The 21,503-nt window shown below is 33.5% G+C and overlaps 3 protein-coding genes and 1 long non-coding RNA gene across 5 annotated transcripts; 2 read left to right on the forward strand and 2 right to left on the reverse strand.

Annotated features, from left to right (window-relative positions):
- Nucleotides 1–951: 951 nt before the first annotated feature.
- On the forward strand, nucleotides 952–6,825 carry LOC100796573 (CBS domain-containing protein CBSCBSPB3). The gene is made up of 14 exons (XM_003525092.5): nucleotides 952–1,265; nucleotides 1,621–1,789; nucleotides 1,860–1,992; nucleotides 2,523–2,693; nucleotides 3,435–3,510; nucleotides 3,615–3,734; nucleotides 4,171–4,237; nucleotides 4,391–4,496; nucleotides 4,588–4,646; nucleotides 5,352–5,458; nucleotides 5,548–5,678; nucleotides 5,868–5,947; nucleotides 6,036–6,125; nucleotides 6,209–6,825. The coding sequence occupies exons 1-14, from the start codon at nucleotides 1,141–1,143 to the stop codon at nucleotides 6,380–6,382; spliced, it is 1,608 nt and encodes a 535-aa protein (XP_003525140.1). The 5' UTR covers nucleotides 952–1,140; the 3' UTR covers nucleotides 6,383–6,825.
- Nucleotides 6,826–7,860: 1,035 nt separating this feature from the next.
- Nucleotides 7,861–11,494, forward strand: LOC100785463 (uncharacterized protein At4g08330, chloroplastic). The gene is made up of 3 exons (XM_026128506.2): nucleotides 7,861–8,177; nucleotides 8,282–8,620; nucleotides 11,360–11,494. The coding sequence occupies exons 1-3, from the start codon at nucleotides 8,146–8,148 to the stop codon at nucleotides 11,361–11,363; spliced, it is 375 nt and encodes a 124-aa protein (XP_025984291.2). The 5' UTR covers nucleotides 7,861–8,145; the 3' UTR covers nucleotides 11,364–11,494.
- Nucleotides 9,102–14,140, reverse strand: LOC100797103 (uncharacterized). Of its 2 annotated transcripts, none has more exons than XM_003525093.5 (10): nucleotides 13,667–14,140; nucleotides 12,712–12,832; nucleotides 12,100–12,185; nucleotides 11,369–11,765; nucleotides 11,170–11,270; nucleotides 10,990–11,056; nucleotides 10,546–10,773; nucleotides 9,954–10,412; nucleotides 9,743–9,815; nucleotides 9,102–9,565 (listed from the first exon to the last, which is right to left on the reverse strand). In XM_003525093.5, exons 1-10 carry the CDS (start codon nucleotides 14,059–14,061, stop codon nucleotides 9,315–9,317), a joined length of 2,178 nt encoding a protein of 725 aa, XP_003525141.1. In that variant the 5' UTR covers nucleotides 14,062–14,140; the 3' UTR covers nucleotides 9,102–9,314. The 2 variants fall into 2 exon arrangements, with proteins under 2 accessions (XP_003525141.1, XP_014631281.1); XM_014775795.3 differs by having other exon boundaries at nucleotides 12,100–12,289; nucleotides 13,662–14,104.
- Nucleotides 14,141–15,966: 1,826 nt separating this feature from the next.
- Nucleotides 15,967–17,791, reverse strand: LOC113001694 (uncharacterized). The gene is made up of 3 exons (XR_003267153.2): nucleotides 16,620–17,791; nucleotides 16,408–16,536; nucleotides 15,967–16,249 (listed from the first exon to the last, which is right to left on the reverse strand). It is a non-coding gene; the product is annotated as an uncharacterized lncRNA (long non-coding RNA).
- Between the last annotated feature and the right edge of the window lie 3,712 nt (nucleotides 17,792–21,503).

Consider the following 21,503-nt stretch of genomic DNA (forward strand, 5'->3'; position numbering starts at 1 on the left):
ATTTATTTAAAAAGGATAATTAAAATATATATATATATATATATATATATATATATATATATATATATTGAGAATAATAATGAAAACATATAAAAAATTGAAAATTAACATTTTAAAAAATATAACATAATATTTCAAAAAGTATTAAAAGTTACTAAAAAATTTATTTATGAAATATTTTTAAGAAAATTTCAACTAATAAAAAAATTTAAAATTAGTTGAAATACTTATTGAACAACATGACCTTAGTGTTTTTTTTTTTATATTATCAACTAATAAGAAATTGAATTATAAAAACTAATTAGAAACTACTTTAGAAATATTTTTTTAAATAGTTATTATAAAAAATATTTTTTTCATATATAATAATATATGATTGAACGCCACTATAAAAAACTTTACCGTGTATTTAAATTAAATTTTTAAATTTTAACTTCTGAGGAATTTATTTTTTGATAAAATCTATTAATAGATAGTTAAATTATCTAATATATCTATGTTGTTTGTCTTAAATACAATCATAAATTTATTTTGGTATATTTTCTTGGTACTTATTCTCCTATAAATCCTTATATTAATAGGAGGACGATTTTTAGGAGGATGAAGTAGAATGATCTAAAATTATTTCTTGAAAAACATCCTATTATGTTATGATTTTTCAATTAAAATTAAATTTTCAACTTAATAATTGGTACATTAAAAACTAATACATATTACAATTATCAATGAAATTTCACTAAAGTTTGTCCTTTAAAAATTATTAACTACCATACCTTCAAGTTAACGGAAAAAGACATATCCAAGAAAAGACCCTTTTTCCTAAAAAGAAAGAAAGAAAGGAAAATACATCCAAATTGGGGGGGTTTCATGTCCCTAACAAGTGGGCACATACAAACCACAACTCCAAACCAAACTTTGTTCTATTTTTACAGTAAAAACAAAATCGAAATCATGTTCCTTTATTCACTTCTTTACATTTCTTTCTTCTCTAAAATAAATGGTGCGAAATTTGAACCTCTGACTGAGCAACAAAAAAAGAAGGAAAATATTTATAACTTTAACTGAAGGTTGCAGAGACAGAAAACAGGGGTGGCGGTGACAGAGGAAGAACCCTAACTAACATAACCTCTGTCTCCGAAAATGAGTGGTCACATAACGAGAAGGAACAGTGTTCCACACAAACGCCCTCCCTCCTTGTCCAAGAAGCTCGAAAACGGAAGCCTTAGCGAACCTCCCAGCAAGGCTTCTTCTCCGCCACCTCAAGAGTACCTTCTTCTTCTCTCTATCATTTCATCTTTTCTTTCCTTTTCGGTTCCCTCTGGTTTCTGCTTTTCTCTTTTCAACGATAAAAACGGATCCGTACAAATCCAACTAAACCGTTTTATTTAATTTAGATACATTAGTTTCTATATGTAGTGTAAGGGATTTAGTTTGTGTTAGCTTAGTTAACTGTTTTAATTGGCGGATATGTTATCCCCCCTTGCATCTAATTAGAAAGATGCGGTCAATTGGAAAAGTTCTGTTGGTTATTTGAATTAAAGTTTTTTTTTTAATGGATGTGTAGGTGGGTTGTTGTATCAGTGTTTTGGTTTAATTGTGTTTATTAATTGAATTATTTAGGTTTGATGGGGGAGAAAGGACAGTTAAGAAGCTTCGGTTGTCGAAAGCCCTCACTATATCTGAGGTGACGACGGTTTCTGAAGCGTGCCGTAGAATGGCCGCTCGGCGTGTGGATGCTGTTTTGTTGACTGATTCAAATGTTTTGCTCTCTGGAATCATGACTGACAAGGTGTGTGTTGTATGTGTGTGCGTGTGTGTGTGTGTGTGAAATTTTACAAGCTTGTGTGTCTTGTGTTCAGGACATTGCTACTAGAGTTATAGCGGAGGGTTTACGGCCCGAGCAGACAATGGTGTCAAAAGTAATGACTCGGAGTCCTATATTTGTGACATCTGATACGCTAGCCTTAGAAGCTCTTCAGAAGATGGTCCAAGGTTAGCTTCATTCCTACTGTTAATGTCATTAATTTAATACATTTTGTGGAACACTTTTACCATGGTTGTCTTGTATGCAAGAAGAGGTCTGGTTACATTGGAGCAGGGATGTACTTGATGTATGTATTTTTGGATATTGGTGCTCATGCTTCATTAAGTTCATCGGATTTCTGATAGGATAAGGCACTGCAGTATTCGCCCTAGGATATGAACTACACAAGATTTCTATTTCCTTGCACTAATAAATGAGTTGTTTGCATTTATATTGCAATTACTTTACTATGCTATTGAACAAGAATGATGCATGGTTAAAGGGTTTGTGACTTGAAACAATGAGGGCCATATTATGTTTCTTCTTTGTTTTAGAGTTCCATTTTTTCCCCATTGCTATTTCTGTATCTTTATCTGGTTGATACAAGAGACAAACATATTTTTCTATTAGATTCTGTCTGTTTACATTTTGTACTAATTGAGACAGTCTATAAAATAATGCATTAAATGAGATATGGTTTATTCTTTTTAACTGATAGGTAAATTCAGGCACCTCCCTGTTGTGGAAAATGGTGAAGTCATTGCCATACTGGATATTACCAGATGTCTTTATGATGCCATAACTAGGATGGAGAAGGCTGCTGAGCAGGGCAGTGCCATTGCTGCTGCAGTTGAAGGGGTGGAACGCCACCGTGGTAGCAATGTATCTGGTTGGTTAACAATTATCTTTACATCCACTTCCATGCATATGTCTCTTTAATGTTTATAGTATACCTGCCATTTTTTAGTTCGGAAGTTTTATGTTCTTTTTTATCATTTGGCATGCTAATTAGCTGAAATGACTGTTTCAGTCAACAAAATTGTTGACTTTATTTATCTTGCGGCTAAAATTAGACACAAAGGATTTGATAGTTAATAGCAAAAACATAGGGTGAAGAGAATTACCAAATGAATGGTCAGTGCATGAACCTTCTATTTGCTTAATTGATCACCTGTGTGGCTAAACATTCCCTAAACTGGAAATAGTTTTGCTAGACAGTCCTCATATTTGTCAACACCCCAAACCTTACCTTGAGGACTTCTTTTCTTGAAATGTAATAATCCGGGCAATGTGTTCTTAGTAAACTATAGTTGGATGACCTACTTCAGAGGTTAACTTCTAAGGTTTTCTAAGTAGACTAGCAGCAAACCAAATACTGTTAATAGAAGTGCATTAAAAATTCTGTTTAGGCATTTAATGTGTCTTTTAAAATATATTGTTTATGTTTCTTCAAAACTGATATAAGTGGTTGCCATGTATTTTGAGGTCTCTTTTGTCAGTCGTGCTTCTGTAAATTGTTAGTTTCTTATAGTCTAGCTTTATCAATATTTAAGTGTTTGAAATGGCCATATTTCTTCTTCATTTTGTAATGATGCTAATTTTCTGTTTCAATTGCTACCATTTTTATCAGCTAGTGCTTTGATAGAAGCATTGAGGGAACGCATGTTCAAGCCTTCCCTGTCAACTCTAATGGGTGAAAATACAAAGTAATTTCCACATTATATTTTCTTTTATTTGTATGTATTGCTGCAAGAAGCTTGTATAATCAGATATAATTGTTTTACAAAGTTCTCTAGCTTTATGTTTCTAGGGTTGCTATTGCATCACCTGCGGATCCTGTCTATGTAGCAGCAAGGAAGATGCGGGACTTGCGTGTTAATTCAGCTGTTATTGTGTCCTTGTCGGGAACCAAGATTCAGGGTATACTCACGTAAGATCTTTTTCAGAGACTTTAATCCCTTCTTTTGGAAGTTGAGGGTATGGAATAATATACCCAATTGCATGTTTTTTTAGCGAAGAACTCTCAAGGTCTGGGGTATAAAGTATTATTCTTTGGTAGGAGCCTGACATTTTATAACTGAAAATAGGGATAACAAAACTTCAAGGGTCTGCTAGCGTCCCTTCCCAAAGCCTTACTCAGTTCATGCCTACCTCACTCTAGCCCTCCTTCATTATTTTTTTCACTTCCCCTACCTTCTAACAATCCCCTTCCTGGTTTCTCTTCCAATCTGCCACATGGACAGGAGGTAACAATGCTGTCCCATGCTGATTTTCCCATCCGCCCCAATCCTCTGTTACTCATCCCATCCTTCCTAATTTGCACCTTAATCATTGTAAGATGCTTAATGTTTTCTATACTCATGCAGTTCAAAGGACATACTAATGCGTGTTGTGGCTCAAAATCTTTCTCCTGAGTTGACTCTCGTGGAAAAGGTTGTTATTTCTTTTTAATATTTGTTTTTTGGAAGTGACATGAGTGGAAAGAGGGTCATTGTGAGAGGTCCTTTCTTTTGTTTGGTTCTGATTTTTTGCTAAGTATTCAGAACTGAGTTGATTTTCTACTTGATTCTTCCCTTTCTCACGTAGGTAATGACTCCAAACCCAGATTGTGCATCAGTAGATACAACGATACTGGATTCTCTGCATATGATGCATGATGGGAAATTCTTACATCTTCCTGTGGTAGACAAAGGTGACATTTATTTTTCCAATTTTGCAGGCAGTCTCCTAAGTCTTATCTTTTTGTACTGACTACTGAGTGCTGACTTTTATTGTTTATGCAGATGGGTATGTAGTGGCTTGCATGGATGTTTTGCAGATAACTCATGCTGCAATCTCCATGGTAAATTTCATGTTTCAGAATTCAGATATATATAAAGGAAGCTATTTCATTATAGTCTTGAAGATGGGAATGTGGAGGGATCTGATTATTTTGCCGTGAGGTGTTCATATATATGGGCTTGTATGTGTTTAGGTAATAGCTGTGTATTATGAAAGGATCAAGCATCATTTCAGTCCCTGGAATTTACTCATCATAACTTTTTCTGAACTTGAAAGGGATTTTACAATCATTCACTACCCCCTGGGGATATCTAAGAATCTCTGAAATATCTTAGGTTGTTTCTCTGTTTCTATTTCTTCTTTTCCTAAATGGAAACTGTCAATGTCCATGTCTACAGCCAACTGTGCTGTCTCAGTGCATATTCAATTTAGTCAAAGGAATATTGCCTTTTAGATTTTGTGATAGTAGTATTAATATTTTCCATCTGTTTGGTAGATTTCCATACATATTTGATAAATTTGATTGTTATTTCTCTAAATAAGCGGAATGTTGTACCTGGGTAGACTTGTAGATTTAGTGGATTAGTTCTGTTGTCCTGCTTACACTCCCTCCTCGCTTCACAATTGTAATGCTTTTATAACTGGTGGGGCGTGCACAATAACAATGCAGTCTATTATCTTGTCTAGTAAGGATCATGTACTTTGTATCAACAGATGATAGTGTTGTACGGATACCAATTTCTGATTACTAAAATGTGCTTTGTAGGTTGAGAGTAGCTCTGGAGCTGTTAATGATGTGGCAAATACAATTATGCAAAAATTTTGGGACTCAGCTTTTAATCTAGAACCACCGGAAGATTCTGATACTCATAGGTAATCTGGTTGTGCAGACATTTAAACACAAGCTTTGTTTTGTTCTGATCCTTGATCGGCCTGTATGATGTATTGATGTTCTATTGCAGTGAAATTTCTGGGCTAATGACATCAGATGGGGCTGATACATCGAAGTCTGCATATCAATCTGTAGGTTTTGGAAATTCATTTGCCTTCAAATTTAAAGATCTCAGTGGCCGTGTGCATCGATTCAACTGTGGTGAGTGGCTTGTCTTTGGTAAAGCATTATGAAGATTTAGGAATCCTTTTTTTCTTCTTGTCTTAGCCACAAACATAGTGTGTATTGATATCTGACCCTGGGCCACGTAATTGTTATCATCTTCCGGTCTTCCCTACCCCCTTTGATTCTTATAAGAACTTACAAGTATTGTGTTGCTGTTTTTTTTAGGTACTGAACATATAGATGAGCTAGTTTCTACAATCATGCAGAGACTTGATGTGAATGATGTGGAACGCCCTATGATTTTGGTGTGTTTCATTCTACTTCAATTTATTTTGCCTTTTGAGAGAATATTGTATGTCTTTATTATCATGTTGACTTTTTCCTCCTTTTTAGTATGAGGATGATGAAGGTGATAAAATTGTTCTTGCAACTGATAGTGATCTTGTTTCTGCCGTCAGCTATGCTACATCTGCAGGAATGAAGGTGAAGATATTTGCTTCTACTAGCTTTTTCATAACATTTCAATTTGCTCCATACAGTCTAATATAAAGCACTTCGTATTTCAGGCTTTGAAGTTGCATTTGGATTTTGGGAGTTCAACGAAAGCAACAACTCCAAAATCTTGTACAGCCACTAGACAGAAAACTAGTGCTTTGTCTATGCGCTCTAGTATTTTTGCAAGTGCAATTGTTATAACAAGCATTGGCATGCTGGTTTACTTAAAGCGCTCCAAACAGTGATGTGTTGCCAGTTTGGTGAGACAAAAAAAGCAATAATCGCTCTGTATGAGTTCAAGAGCACTATTGCCTTTTAAAGGCTCATTGCAATTAAGAAAATCTTGGATAATGAAATAGGCGAATGACATGAGGTGCTTCTTAAAATTGAGTCTTTTTGTTGAGGTTATTTTTTTCCTCCATTGTCAAGCCAAGGTGATTAGTTAAGATAGCCACGTATATTTTTGTCTCTGATGTAATTGCAATCAGTAATCCCTCGTCCTTCGTAGTGGGAACATATATGTCTCGGCCTATATATATGTCAAGGGTTTTAAAATGTATAGATAATGTCTCGGCATAATATATGTTAAAGGGTTCTAGTTTAGTTGATTGGGTAGGATATGAATTATTATAAAGTTTTTCATATTATCTTTCATTTCTACGAATAAAAAAAGAAAATGTTAAGGTTCTTCGTTGTTGCTTCTACTGGGTTACTTGCACTTATGTCACGAAAATTCAGATAAAACTTGCAATGAACTTCCACGTTCCATCACCATATAATGTCTGCAAATTTTGCTGCCACCTTCCCTGGTCCCACCACGATGTTTGCACCTGGTTGTGGACTACTGATGGTTTTTTTCCCTTGTTTACATTCATTTTTACCCTGTCACACAAAATGTTTTTGACATTTTGTTTCTAATTTTTCGTTACTCTGTTATGCTCCATAGGAAATTTATTCAATGCTGAAATTTATGTCTAGTATTTCGAGATAGTCCATGAATTATTTTTAAAAAGGAATGCTAGCAACATTCTGACACTTTTTATAAAAAAAGAAATTCTCTATATGATTAGATGAAATTTATTGAAAATTATCACCTTTGGTGGGTCACATGTCTCAATGACTCTATCCTGATTTAGAAATGAGATCAACAAAAATTAATAATTTTCAATAAATTATAGTCAATCCTAAAGAGAATTTTAAAAAAGGAATGTTAAAGAAAGTGTTGTTAGCCTTTATCTTTCAAAAATGTTTATTGCAGCATACTTTTTTGTATTTAAATCATACATTTTAAATAATTCTGGGAGCAAATTAAAACTTCACTGAGGTATTTTTAAATACACCAAAGATATTGCTATTCACACTGTCCTATTTTGCAATTTATTTGATGAAAATACTTTTAATTCAAGCTATTTTTTATTGTGTATTTTGTGAGCAGAAATTGGTTTTTGTGAAAGGTATTTTTATAAAAGAAAATATTAAAATTTTTTCAGGCGGTGCAAATAGCAACCCCTACATGAAATTGTAAAGGCACATCTTTGGGCAAAAAAGTGCCCACAGCCCAAAAATGTATACTAATTTAATTATTGAAATGATTATATTTTGTTGCCTTCTATTGTTAGCGTTAGATACAATGCAAGCTGATAATGGGACCATGCCACCTGTCTCCGAAGCTCTTCTTCCGTTATTATAAAACTCGCTCCTTCACTCTCTCTCGAACTAGCTCACACAAACAATGATCTCTATCTCTAACACTCTATATATCATTCATAGTTGTAGTCTTGTAGATGTGTGTTCCGTCACTATATGAAAAAGGCTAATTGCCAAGGATATTTACCCATGGATTCAAATTGGTCGTAGTTGGTAATATTTTAACTTTACCTATGGATATGGAAAGAGATATAAGGTTGATCCAGTGATTGAGAAAAAGAGAAGGAAGTGGGGAAGGTTGGTCCCCCAGCTAACATTTTTAACAAAACTAATAAACAAATATTTATTGATAACAAAACCTATGGATATTTACCTACGGATTATGAATTCAAGGTATATTTTAATTACCGACGGATAAATATTTGGCGACTAGTGTTCATTTTGAGCTTTCAAATGCAAACTAAACTTGTTTCCATTGCATGTCATGTATTATGCAGCTGTAGTTCGTGTGGTTATGAGCTGAACTTGAACTCCAGCAACCGCAACACTTGTTCTCTGATTGACTCGAAGTCCATAAAGAGAGGCATCATCTCCTTCTTCTCTGTGGATGAGAGCAGGTTCACTCAGATCCAACAACTTCACTGGCCTTCTTGGATACCCTTTTTCAACTCCAAGCGCCAAAGAACCAAGCTCCTTTGCCGCAGCTGTGGGAACCATCTTGGCTATGCTTACACTTCGCCCTCTCAATCCTGGGATGGCATCTCTGATGATTCCAGAATCTATGATATCAAACTAACCTCTTTGTTACCTTCCTTCTGTGAGGAACCAAGTCAAAGGTTAGAGTGCATCTCTTCAACTCTGGTGTTCTAATTCTGAAAGGGATAGAAAGATTCATCAGTTTCTTGTTTGTTTGAATGTGAATTAATGTATTCTACTTTTTGATCATTATGAGGATATTTTCTCCACAGTTTTTTTTATTCTGTTTTGTGCTTAGTTGATCATACAACTCTTGTGTACTCTGTTTAGCTTTATTGTGTATTGTACAATCTCCTAGTTATTTACAATTTTGAACTTGGAACAATCTCAACGGATAGACTCCTCAAAGTGCAGCAGTAATGAACTTTCAAATCTTCACCTTTTGATTAATTTATGCAAATAATCTTCATTTCCCGTTATTTTCTCTAAAGGCCTTGAATTGATTAGTCTCTCCTATAATCACTTTGAATTGGGCATCATGGTATATTAACTTAATATGCTGGTAATTACGACATTGCAGCAGAATACATTTACTCTTGCTGTAGAACTTTGTCTATAAGATTTTAATGAAGGAACAAAACAAGAAAGATTTCATTCATTCTATGCCACTAAAAATTTTAGTCCCCCAGTGGATGTTACCATTGACAAGTATCTTCCCTCAAGTCAATTCAGACACAAGGACATGAAAAAGAAATCAAGAATCGTGTGTTACAATAAGCATAAAATTATATTTAAACCAATATATATACATATGTCCAATTCATTATACTCTTTTTACTCAACCCAATTTATGTCCAACTGTTTTAGTTCGGTAAGCCAATTTTGTGGATCTTGAGAAACAGTGGGTCTAGATGGTGTCTTGATCTCACTATCTACATCAGGTGATGCTACATCATCATCAACTTTCTTATCCTTGGCAAGGTTGTCTTGTCTGCTTCGTTGCCGCCTCACCTTGAGGGACAGAAGGCGAGAAACCTGACGAAGTCCACCCCACTTTTCCAATGCCCGTGCTATATCAAAGCGCCCTGTGGGAAAATTCCATCATGTACTAACTTCAAATTGGGAGTGGGATAAAGTTACAGCCATCAGTTGTGATGTTACAACTTTCATCCATCTTTCTTTGCTAGACTTGAAAGTAAGCAAACCTATGGTTTGTTGCTGTAAACAACAAAATCAAAATTGAGGGGAATATCTTAACCAACCTGCACGTTCAAATGACCTTCTGCTAGGCATAAATGAAGGGTCCATTCCCCAGCTCCTTTGAAATCTACTTATCTGCATGAAGATGTAAACAATGTTATGCATAGATGCTTAACATTTATCCTTCATCATGTCATTGTTATTTAACTTTTTAGATTGTCATTCTGGTTAAGAGAATAAGTGGTAACTAGATTGGAACTTTTGCACGCTCACCTCATAATGCAAATTTTCAAGATTGTCCCAGTAACCCTTTGGTTTGCGGTGTTTGTAAGCCAGAGAGAGGTTCATTATAGTTGCAATCTTTCTGAATCCACCCATGCGATTTATAGCCTTCTCAATATCCACTCTTCCGTGCAAACGAAGTTGCTTCCTCATTGGCATAAATCCTTCTTGTCCATGTTCTGCAATGAATTTCAGGAGTTCAGATTTTAGTACTTCAATATCCCTTTGTAAACCTGGAACTCTTGGTCGTTGTTGAGATGAGCTTTGAGCATTGCAATCAAACAAGTCTTCTGCTGAACAATAGCTGTCATCATCTTCAAAGCCAGATGGAACAGTTTGTTGCCCCAAATCTGTATTCTGCTTACATGCTTCGAACATATTTGATGCTGTCCTATTCTCAATATAGTCTCTTATTGCACACAAATTTGATGGGAGATCTTCATATATGACCTGAAATAATATTGTCAAAAGAAATAACATTTCAGTTCTGGCATTCAAATACTCAGTATATGTGTGTGTGTATTGTTTGAATTGACAAACAAGTGATCAATTTTCTCCAAGATTGTATCTAATTGGCAAACACCTCTTCCATGATAGCTTCAGAAAGGAAAGTGTCTTTGCGCATTTTTGACTCCACGGAGTATTTTAGCAGTGTGTGATGATTTCCTAGTTGCTCAAAAGTCCATTTTCCATGGAACGAGTCAAAATCCCCTTCAACCTGTTCAAAGCTGATCTCCTGTTCTAGATATTCACACAAGTCTAGCACAACACGAGCATGAAGCACCATATAAAGCAGGCCCTTACACCCTTCCTGCATATTGATTAAACTGGGAAGTTACATCAATCACATAATTTATGGATAAAATTGTATCTCATTCACAAGTTCATGCTTGCATTAGTCACTGCTAAGGAGATACTTCTGTATTTTGCTGACAGCGGAAGGTGAAGGTAAAATAATGGTTGGTACATAATAGAGTGACCAGCAAACAATAAACAGGGTATTCTCATTATTGACATAACTCCATACCTGGAGAATGCGAACTTTATTGTTATCTCGTGATAAAATCTTACTGATTGCTAAATTTGGAACTATCCTGCAAGAAATTATTGTTTTTCAGGTTACGAAAAATGATATAACATCTGGAGGAATCTTTTATATTATGTTTTTCAATATATTTTGTGTAAAGAAGAAGCACACACTACTTACTCAGGAAGAGTCTCATATGAAGACATTACATTCCATACATCACGAACAGAAGCCTTAACTGTTATGGTTGCAAAAACGCAGCGATGAACACCTCCATTTTCCTTCACATGAAAACAATTTTATAGGTAACTTTTATCACAAATTTAGCTCGTTCTCAGAATTAAGGCCAACACATAACTATTTTGTGCAGATAAGTTACCAAAAGTCCATCAAATCTACGGAGATGAATTTCATCCACCACACAAGGCCTGTCAAGTCTGCAAGTTTTTCCAAATGCACCCCAATTATTGATGTTCACCTCACTGGAAGGCATGGGCAAGGTACCAGGAATTGAGCTGACTAAATATTCTCTGTTTTCACACAAAGCACTATTTATCTTTTGGGCAGATGACTCATAAATATCACTAGAAGTTTTATCCAAGTGATTTTCTGGCAGGGAAAGTTTCTGATTTCCAGAAATATTCCTCTCAACTCTATATGCCAAGGCTCGGAGGTTCACAGGGAGATCTGATCTGATAATCCTTTCTAAGAAAATAGCTGGGAAGTTGAATCTTGGTATAACATTAACTTCATAAGATAAATTAGTCGATGAAGATCTGCAAGAAACAGAGTTGAAGAATAAACTATAAATTTTCGAGGTCAACGGCAAATGTGTATAACTTCATTTTCTTTCATACAATTGCATTGTGGCCTATACAAAAGTAGAATATAGTCAGGAGTTTAAGTTCAAAATACATTGATATGAAGCTATTCAACTGAATCATATAAGAACTTCCTTGTATCACAAGTGATGTACTAAAGATAAATACAGCGGTTTGAATTGAAGCAACCTTAAGATGTCCAATGAGTCCAGAAGTAAAATCAAAATATAGTCTCTATATTATGCAAGGCTGCTTAGCAAGTATTGGCTATCAGGGGTATAGGTCCTACCTTGTTCCAGATTTGACAGACCATTTGCCCTCAAACTTCTTAAAGTCTCCATCAACCATGGAAAAGTGAAGTTCTCGATCCCATGCCTGAAGCATTAAAAACAACGTGTATTTGAGTATGAGAACGTACAATTCTTGAGAAAGTTTTCCATCAACCAAGTAATGGCTGTAATGCAATTGGCTTTGGGTGCCTGCCAAGGATGCATAGACATTTAGACACTAAAATGAACACTTTGATTCCTTCTAGCTGTCTTATACAAGTTATTTATTATTGAATTTGTATACCCACACAAATGAAAAGAATCATAACAAATAAATAATAGCATTTCATTTTATGTACATTGACCTACAAACATTGAATTTGAGTATTTGAAGTGAATGAGTTGTGATGGAGAGATGATTCGTCATATTTTCTTGCCTTCGTATGCAGTAGACAGATTAGTAGTGCAGTAACTTTATTTGTTTCAACATTTTGAATCCTAACAATGAACTCTCAACTTTTTCTCTTGTTAAGAATTTAAAAGGTTTATATCTAGTTCGATGCTGACATGAAGTAACTGAATCACAGAAGAATAAAAATATAATAGCAAGTGTTTATGAATGAGATGCTTACAGAATTGATGAATTCTTGAAGATCCAACACAACACGAGCTTCTATGTGCCAATACATTGACCTTTGAAATCCTCTTTGCTCTAACCATATCCGTCCAGGATATGGGCAAGGAATTTTCCCACTACAAAAAAAGAAAGACAAACAAACAATGCTCATAATCATGGGCTCATACAAAAACTACATGAAAAAATACTATAAATATCATTTGTATTGTTTTCAAAAATAAAATTGACATTTCATCTCGATAATTACAGCTAATTTTAGTCACTACCAGAAAAGTTTGATATGCCGACGGAATTTAGAGACCAACTCTGAAACAGTCAAAATGAATCAGGCAGAGATGAAAAATTTTGTAACATTAGAGACCAAAATTAGAGACAGAATTATCCGCCTCTATCCTTTGGCGTCTCTAATCAGTCTCTGTATATCAATGTCCTGAATTTTAAAATTCTAATATGTTAGAGACGAATCTAGTCTGTCTCTAAGTCTTCTTTTTAATTATAGTAATTAACTTTTATTACCGTATCTTTTTTAACCATTTTTTTTATGTTCAGAAATCAGAAATCAATAGTAAATGATATATTTTATTTATAATATAAAAGTGTACTAAGGTTGTCCAGAAAAAGGCATCTATTACTGCGATGAAACGCCATTATTGACTAGAGGAAAAACATCTTATAATACTCTATTTAAGGTTTGTCCAATCTCTTACTGTCACTTTTCATTCTCATGTCTGCCATGATTTCTGATTAGTCAATTGGTGTATATACATGATAGTGTATAGAAATTAAATTCTTAATATACAAGTAAATAGCACATATACTAAATAAAAATGTTTATACTGTCATCTTAAAAATGTCTGCTATTATTTCTTATTGATTTTTTACAGGTTACAGTGTTACACATTTTACTATAGAAAATAAAATTTCTTGACATTAATTATAGTTTACCTTACCTCCACACAAGATTTGGAATGAAATCAGCGAGATGCTCATAATCAGTGAGAGCGTTCCAAACGGATTCAATGTCAGCATTGACAGAAATTTCGGCCTTAACTCTCCTTTCCCTCCAAGAAACCACTTGAACCTCACACTGCACCTCACGCTCACCCTCTTCATCTTTTGCTTCTTCTTCTACCCCATTACTATTACCATTACCTACTTCTTTGTCACACCGGATTCTGGGTTTGCACTGAGTTGAGGAAACCGCAATGCCATTGTTAGTAGAGTGGGAGGGGAAGAAGAGGCTCAGAGATAGAAACGGAGGAGCTGGCTTGGATAGGAAGCGCAGAGAAAGAGGTTGAGCTCCTCCAAGGTTGGTGGTTGAAGAAGTTCTGCAAGTGGTGATCATGTCATGGAATGGAAGAAAGAGAGACAACAACAGTGAGTGAGTGGTGTGTAGAAGCAGAAAAAGATGTAGTAGTTGTTCATGTCATGGCATTGGTGCAGTGCATGCATGCATGATGGCCACTAGTTTTTGCTTCTGTCGTTTTCTGCTAGCTACTGTTTGGACTCTGCACTTTTCGTATGGATTGGTGGTTCTGATGCACACACGTTGCTGCCTTTTCATTGTATCCACAATTTTCTATTTTTCTGTTCTGTGTCATACATACTAATACTAATTTAGTAATTTCAAATTCCCGGTTGGATCATGACATTGATGGAGAAATTTTTTAGTGGAACAGCATACTACGATATTGATATAAATTAGGGATATTTTTACTATTTTTGCACATGTTCATGAATACCCCCGTGCAATAGATAATCATTCTCATTTTAAGAAGAAAAAATATAGATTGAGTATCATAATTATTTTGGTAGTATATTGAGCTCGTTTATTTTTTTGGAAAAAATGTTTTTTTAATAAAATAAGTAATTTTTTATGTATTTGTTTAAACTATTTTTACTTTTAAAAAATAACTTTTTACTTTTTTAAGAAGTAAATCTCATTTTCTTGTTTAAAAAATATTTTTTCTAAAATCACTTTTTTAAGTTTAAAAAAATGGCCCATTTTTTTTATTATTAAACTTTGTTTTTCACTTCAATATTTGATATAAAAAATGGTTGTATTGAATGTTGATTAAGTCATTAAAGTGAAAATTTAATTTTAAATGAAAAATAGTATAAAAAAATACTTATAATATCACACTTATTTTTACCCTTTTAAATAGTATGTCAAGCACATTGCCAAAAAAGGTTAATTTTTACCTAGCATTTGCATGGTTATTCTATAATCTGAATATATAATTTGTAACTTCGTCTCCAAAATTTCCTCAATAAATCATAGGATATTATTTTTTTATTGACAATAATTAGTTTGTTAGTTTTTTTATCAAGAATATCAATTAGAGAGATTCGACCTGTAATATTTTCTCTCTTCCTTCTTCCTTTACTTTTTTTTAAAATTAATTACTGGGTCAATCTTATACCCCCATAAGATATTCACATAGGATGAATTAAGACTAATTTATTTTTATTCTTAATTAACCTGAAATTTTAATGGGGATTAGTTGAGGTAGAAATTAACCTGATCAACGTTAGATAAAAGTTATTAAAAATTAAGGAACTTAACTTTTACAAAAGAAAAAAAAATAGTAGTGTGCTGATTAATAACGTAATCAACAACATGTAGCGTGCTTATTACAAGTGATTCTTTTTTTTTTCCCTCTTCTATGGTAGTGATGATTCCGGAGTTGTTAAACTTATAATCCGGCAAAAATTTCTGTCCATAATAATATAGTTCGCTCGTATAAAAATTCATAAATTGATTTACAAATAATTACCCTCTATCTATTGAGAGAGCAAATATTTTTTCTTCCCCAACCAAAAAAAGGGATTTTCTTCTCCTGAAAATTTATTTTATACCCAACCATCAAGCTGAATTATCGAATTTGTCATTCACTTGAAATTAAAAACTACCATCCCCTTCCTCCTTTGTTTCTTGTCGCTCTCCCTTCCTTTTGCCGCGATCTTTCCTTCTTCATCTCTCCGTTTATTTTTACTTGTTGGTGGTTTCTTCTCACCGTCGTAGTGAGTACCTATTTTTCTATGAAGTTTCAATTTTTTTATGTAAGAGAATTCGTATAATTCATACAAATTGTTAATTATAGCTTTATTAAACAACAATTAATCAAAATATCCCTTGGTATATACTCCATCTTGTTGCAAAAATATGCTCATATAGTAAATCCGAACTAAAAGAACCCACAAACCTAATTAATCATCTTGCTTTCTTTTTGGATTCACACTTCCAGGTTCACAATATAGACTTTATGTTCCTACCCGAAATTAATATCCTTGACAAAAAAATCAGAAGCAACCATAAAAAAAAATGTCTTCCTAGCATTTCTTGTATATTAAATTTGTACAGACCAGCCTACTCTCCATTTGCACAGTGGAGAATTTATGCGACTAAAATGAATTAAGAACAATTTAAACAGGACAATGAAACCGGAGAACACTTGCTCAGAAGAGAGTTTGCAAGTTTGCAAAATGCAATCCAAAACAAGTGTTTGCATAAAGTCGCACAGTAAGCCACCCTGAAACACAAAATATGGCACGAATTATTTATATAAGATTTGAACAACTTCAAGACTTGCTTAGAGCTGGTAAGAAGAATGAAATTAATGTGGTTTGGTTAGTTGCTAATATAAATATACTCAAATTCAATTTGCCATGAATATTATATTATATATACCTTTTGCACACGACCGGAAAATGCAACCAAACGACTCTTGATGTGTATTACACGTTCAAGATTGAGTGTGCTAAGTTGAGAGGCCAATGCATCTAAAGCTGGGTAAGCCTCTTCCTCCAATGTTGAAGTCTAATATTATAGACACAAAGTCATACAACTTATTATACAAGCAAATAGAATTTACTATCATCTGGACCTCAGATTCAAGGTACCTGCAAGCAGATTCAATACATGTCTCGAGTGCTCGGAACTCAAAAGGTAACTGCTAAGGACCTGCTGGTGCCATCTCTGAATTTACTTGAAACGCATCAGAGTCCTCCTCAGATGTTTTCACAGGCGAATCATTTTGGGAATCTTCACCACCATCGCTAGAGGTCTTTGCTTCGTTACCACCACCCATCCCATTGCTCATGTGTAGTCAAGTTTAATATCATGACCATGCATGCGCATATGATATTTTTTAATAATATCTAAGACTACATTACATATATTCTTAGGAGGAAATTATATCATCTTCAAATCTAAATTAACATTATTAACATGCTAAAAACTGATAATTTATCATGAATCATAAGTTTAAACTTCAAAATCTCTTTACACTATCAAGCATGCATGCCTATTTATACTTTTTTCATGCCCAAATGAAACTTTAATTTAGATTTGTTTGTTAATTTTTTCTGGGTGCTTTAGAGATTATAGGTGCTCACCAACCCACTAAATCAGAGAACAATCCCAAAATAATCCCGCTCGTGGTATATGGTTGAAGAAATTTGTACGTACTTTTGTTCCTTAATTAAAGAAGCTCAAATAAATATATTTTTTTGTGAACTCCAGCTACGATAAGTTATTAATTAACATGAACGTACATATTCAATGATGACGAGTGGTGTTAAGGTGAGGGAAAATGGAAGTACGTACCGGGGAGGGAGTTTGATGAATAAGACGGGTGTGAAGGTCTTGAAGGAAGCGAAGAAAGAAAGGGTTGGAGGAGTTGATCATGAGAACCTCGGTGGCAGTGATGATTCCTTTGACGTGTTCCAAGTTGACAACAATGGGTCTTTGGCGTCCTAGGATGGAAGAAGGGTGAGACAGCATGGGATCGAGGACTCTACGGTCACGCGCCGGCAACCCGGTTCGCCGCGTTATGGAGTGCTTCCCAACATCATCTAGGCGTGCCTCTCCTGTCTCCGACGACACCACCATCCAACTCTTCACTCCCCACACCCTGTCGCCTCATCATTCTCTTCCTCTACTTTGTGTGTGCCTCAACCTACCCTTAACATTAAATTAAAAATCTCTGTCAAAACTTACCCACTCCTAATAACTCAGTCGCCAAAACCTACGCGCACTGAACTTTTATTTTACGTTCGTTTGATTTGATGATAAGATTTCTCAACCCAAATTCCAATCTCTCTTATTTATCATTTTGTTAGTGTAATTGTTATTTACACCTTCCAATTTTACTAATATATATACATCCTTTTATATAATTTTTTTTAAAAATATAATTTTTTTTCATAAAGTCAATTTTTACCGAAAAAAAAGACAAGACACCAATTGCTCTTAGTGGTTTTACTGTTTGGGATAGTTCATGACAATAACATCTAGTTGGAGGAAGCATAAGAGCTTGGTTACATTTTTTGTTTTCGTGAAAATTTTACTTCTCAACCAAAGGTGCAACTTCACTAGCAAATGGATAAAATTTCAGTGATTACTTTACCAAAAAGATTTCTAACACTCTGATTAGAATATCGATGCATCCACAAAATTATCTGCACATAACTTCTTCTAGAATCTCATGGTATCATCTTTTGTTAGGTTTTATTCTAAGTAAATCAAAAAATAAGTATATATTAACACACCAAATACAAAACAACTTAAAAGCAATTTGTACCTTTTTTTTTTCCTTTTGGACAATACTTTTCAAAATGTGATAAATTGTTAATAGTTTTGGAAACTAATTTTTGGAATGTTAAAAATTGAACACTTTCCGAAGTGTATATAGTTTCAAGAAAAATGATATGTTTGTGTATTGTTTAGGGTCCACAAAGTATATGTGTTATGCTACGTGGCACGCTGAGACACACATCAACCTTTCATGTCAGTCCTAGTCCTGACACGGGAACACAAACAATCAACCCTTAACAGTCACATTTCTCAACCGACAGGTTATCTTTAATCTCTTATTATTTGAATACAATGTCATCTTTGTATCTCTCGACAAATATTCAATTATCTACAAAGCTACACATTGCAAGTAACAATTATCTACTAGCTTTTATCTCTAAGCTATACATTATCTCTAAGGTTATCTATAAATCACCGGTTATTATCCACAAGTAAGTAATTATTTGCAAGGGTTGTTACGTCATTGTAACAACTCCTATCAACAAAGATTCGCAACTCCCTCTCCATTCTATAAGTATCAGGTTTCCTTGTCCTCTCAACACACATTCATCTGCGCACAACAAGCACACAAATACATTCATTCATACTCACACACACTTGCTCACATGTGCATACATTCTCATACTTACTCTCCTAACTCACATATACTTGCTTGAGTGTTAGAGTCTTTTATTTGGCAGGTCCCCTCTCTTGTCTTCCTAACAAAGGTCACTTTCTAGTTGACGTGGAAAGTTCAGGAGTTTACCTTGACCACGTCCACGCCGACGTGTCCCAACTCCAAATTTTGATAAGTATAGTTTGAAAAAAAAATATAAATGAAAATAGGTATATTAGTAAAATTGGAAAAGGTAAATAACAATTCCTTTTAATTAGTGGTGTCATTTGTTTTAGACACTTGGCCCACTATAATAGCCAGGACTTTTTAGTACACCCAAGGCTTTTACTTATTCAATATTCTTTTTACCTAATTGCACCCCCAATTTTAAATTATACCTAAATTACCCTTCACATATTATAGCTTTCTTTTTCCTCACAACCTATTTCTCCTAAAGGACTTCACACCCCGTGGACCTACACCCAACTTCATCTATGTTCGAAGGTTGTGTCCTCTTTGTGGTGGTGGTTGATCTGTAGTAGTCCTCTCCACCACCGCCTAATAGTTAATATCTTTTCATGAACGTTGTTATTTTAAATCTCTATTGTATTCATCCTTTTGCATAGTTCCAGTGAGGTTGTCTCTGTTTAATTACTATTTTAGGTGCATTCTTTTGGTTTTTTATTACTTTTTTTTTTCTAGATTATGTATTCCAATGAGAGAGCTCAAAAACTTTCAACTCACACAACCCACTTAATAAGGGGTTGGGCTAGAGCTTAAGGTTAGCCAACGGACAAGTTATATTTCGAAATTTTTTTTTTCTTAATTTATTAAAAAATATATTTTCAATTAATCTAATCCAATTTATACTGTAAATTCTAATATAAATTAAATAGGTGTTATAAAAATATTTAATGAAATCAAATTAATTGTTTATTCCTTAAGAAAATATAATTCAATCCACAATAAGTCTTGAATTGGCAAAAGAAAGAAGTTGCGATCTTTTGTTATATAGAGTCTACTATTTAGGGTGTTAAATATTGATTATATTATAATTATGAATATTTGAAGTTGTGTAAAGTCTTGAGTGGTTGGTTCAAGTGATATATGCTTGACTTCTCTCAAACAATTAAGATGCTTTATTCGAATTTGTGTATGAATTTTTTTTCCAGTTAAGTTGGTGTTACTCTGCTGATATGAATGTTCTCACCTTCAGTATAATTATCATCAGTGGAAGATTCTCGTAGTTTAAAAAAAAAATGTTCTCGAATATATAGTATATGCTTTTGTTTATTATATTTATTACTTGGAAAATTTTAATTTTTTTATTATCATTATATACATTATATTATTTATCTAATTTCAGTTTTCAAGAATAAAAATTCATTTAAATATATGATCATACATTTTCTTTTAAAAAATCTACCATTTTTAACATTAAATATTTGCTTGAATTTAAATATTTAAAATTACATTACATAAAATTCATCTAAGAATAAAGTCCTTTTCGAACCAATTTATGCTTTCTGAATAAAGCTACAACTCCTATCGGCCAGAAGAAAGTAGTACAGGTGTAATTTTGATGGCTTGTGTCGTGCGGAGGAGGATACTATTAAAGATCAATATTATCATCCGTTAACTACTTCACTATTCCATCCATATTGGTATTGACGTTTTTGGTAATAATAATTAATTTTGGAATTTTGTAAATCACATTTTTTTAATAATTAGCTCGAATAGACAAATAACCGCTGTCTTCTCTTTTAATTAATCATGAGATGACCATCATATTTTTCCGTCCATCAAGTTCTTCACAAAAGTTGATTATCATCATGTCCAATTATCAACTTTCAAATTTTTTGATCAGTTTATCAACTTTCAATTAAAGTTGTATTGAAATTTTGGAACCAATTAATTCGTTTCGATCACAACAAATTTGGAAACGAATGTATCATCAAAATAAATTTGTTTCTATTGAAGTCATTTCACAACATTTTTAACACAATCTCATTTACTCATATATTATGCATATATTAAAAATTACTCCGTATATATAAAAAAATTATTAATTTTTATAATAATTATTTTAAAAACCTTAACAACAATAATCTTAATAGAATCGGACTGCCAGCAGGTTGTATCAGCAATCCACAACAAGAAATTAGATGTATCAGAATTCGGGATCATTGTTTCACAGTGTCGTAGAATCCTTAACAATTTTACAAACTTCAGCTTTTGTTTTATAAGGCAACAAGCGAATTGGTTGGCTAGAGCTTCAGTTTTTTCTTATGTTGGTCCCTATCACTTCGGTGATTTACCATCTTGTATTGTGGATTAAGAGCATGTTTGGATATAAGGGTAAAAGTGTTTTTGAGAATTTTTTTTTTATCAATAAAGTTTTATATTTTTAGTTGAAAAACTTTCAAAAATACTTATAACTGGTATCTAAATAGGTCTTAAGTGTTATTCGAAATAATGAGTATGCTCCAATAAAAAAGCAAAAATAGTTTTAATTAATTAATAATGATTATGTTTGATAAGATATTTTAATTAATTTAAAAAAATTACTAGCTGAAAAATATCTTTAATTATT

This window comes from Glycine max, chromosome 5 (genome assembly GCF_000004515.6).
Source record: "Glycine max cultivar Williams 82 chromosome 5, Glycine_max_v4.0, whole genome shotgun sequence".
Classification (NCBI taxonomy): Eukaryota; Viridiplantae; Streptophyta; class Magnoliopsida; order Fabales; family Fabaceae; genus Glycine; species Glycine max.

Excerpts from the sequence above, each read along its gene's own strand:
- LOC100796573 (XM_003525092.5), top strand. The coding sequence starts at position 1,141 with ATGAGTGGTCACATAACGAGAAGGAACAGTGTTCCACACAAACGCCCT. Across the intron at positions 1,790-1,859 it reads CTGGAATCATGACTGACAAG|GACATTGCTACTAGAGTTAT; the intron begins GTGTGTGTTGTA and ends TCTTGTGTTCAG. Across the intron at positions 6,126-6,208 it reads CTACATCTGCAGGAATGAAG|GCTTTGAAGTTGCATTTGGA; the intron begins GTGAAGATATTT and ends TTCGTATTTCAG.
- LOC100785463 (XM_026128506.2), top strand. The coding sequence starts at position 8,146 with ATGGATATTTACCTACGGATTATGAATTCAAG. Across the intron at positions 8,178-8,281 it reads CTACGGATTATGAATTCAAG|CTGTAGTTCGTGTGGTTATG; the intron begins GTATATTTTAAT and ends TGTATTATGCAG.
- LOC100797103 (XM_003525093.5), bottom strand. The coding sequence starts at position 14,061 with ATGATCACCACTTGCAGAACTTCTTCAACCACCAACCTTGGAGGAGCT. Across the intron at positions 11,766-12,099 it reads TCTGTCAAATCTGGAACAAG|ATCTTCATCGACTAATTTAT; the intron begins GTAGGACCTATA and ends TGTTTCTTGCAG. Across the intron at positions 9,566-9,742 it reads AAGGTCATTTGAACGTGCAG|GGCGCTTTGATATAGCACGG; the intron begins GTTGGTTAAGAT and ends ATTTTCCCACAG.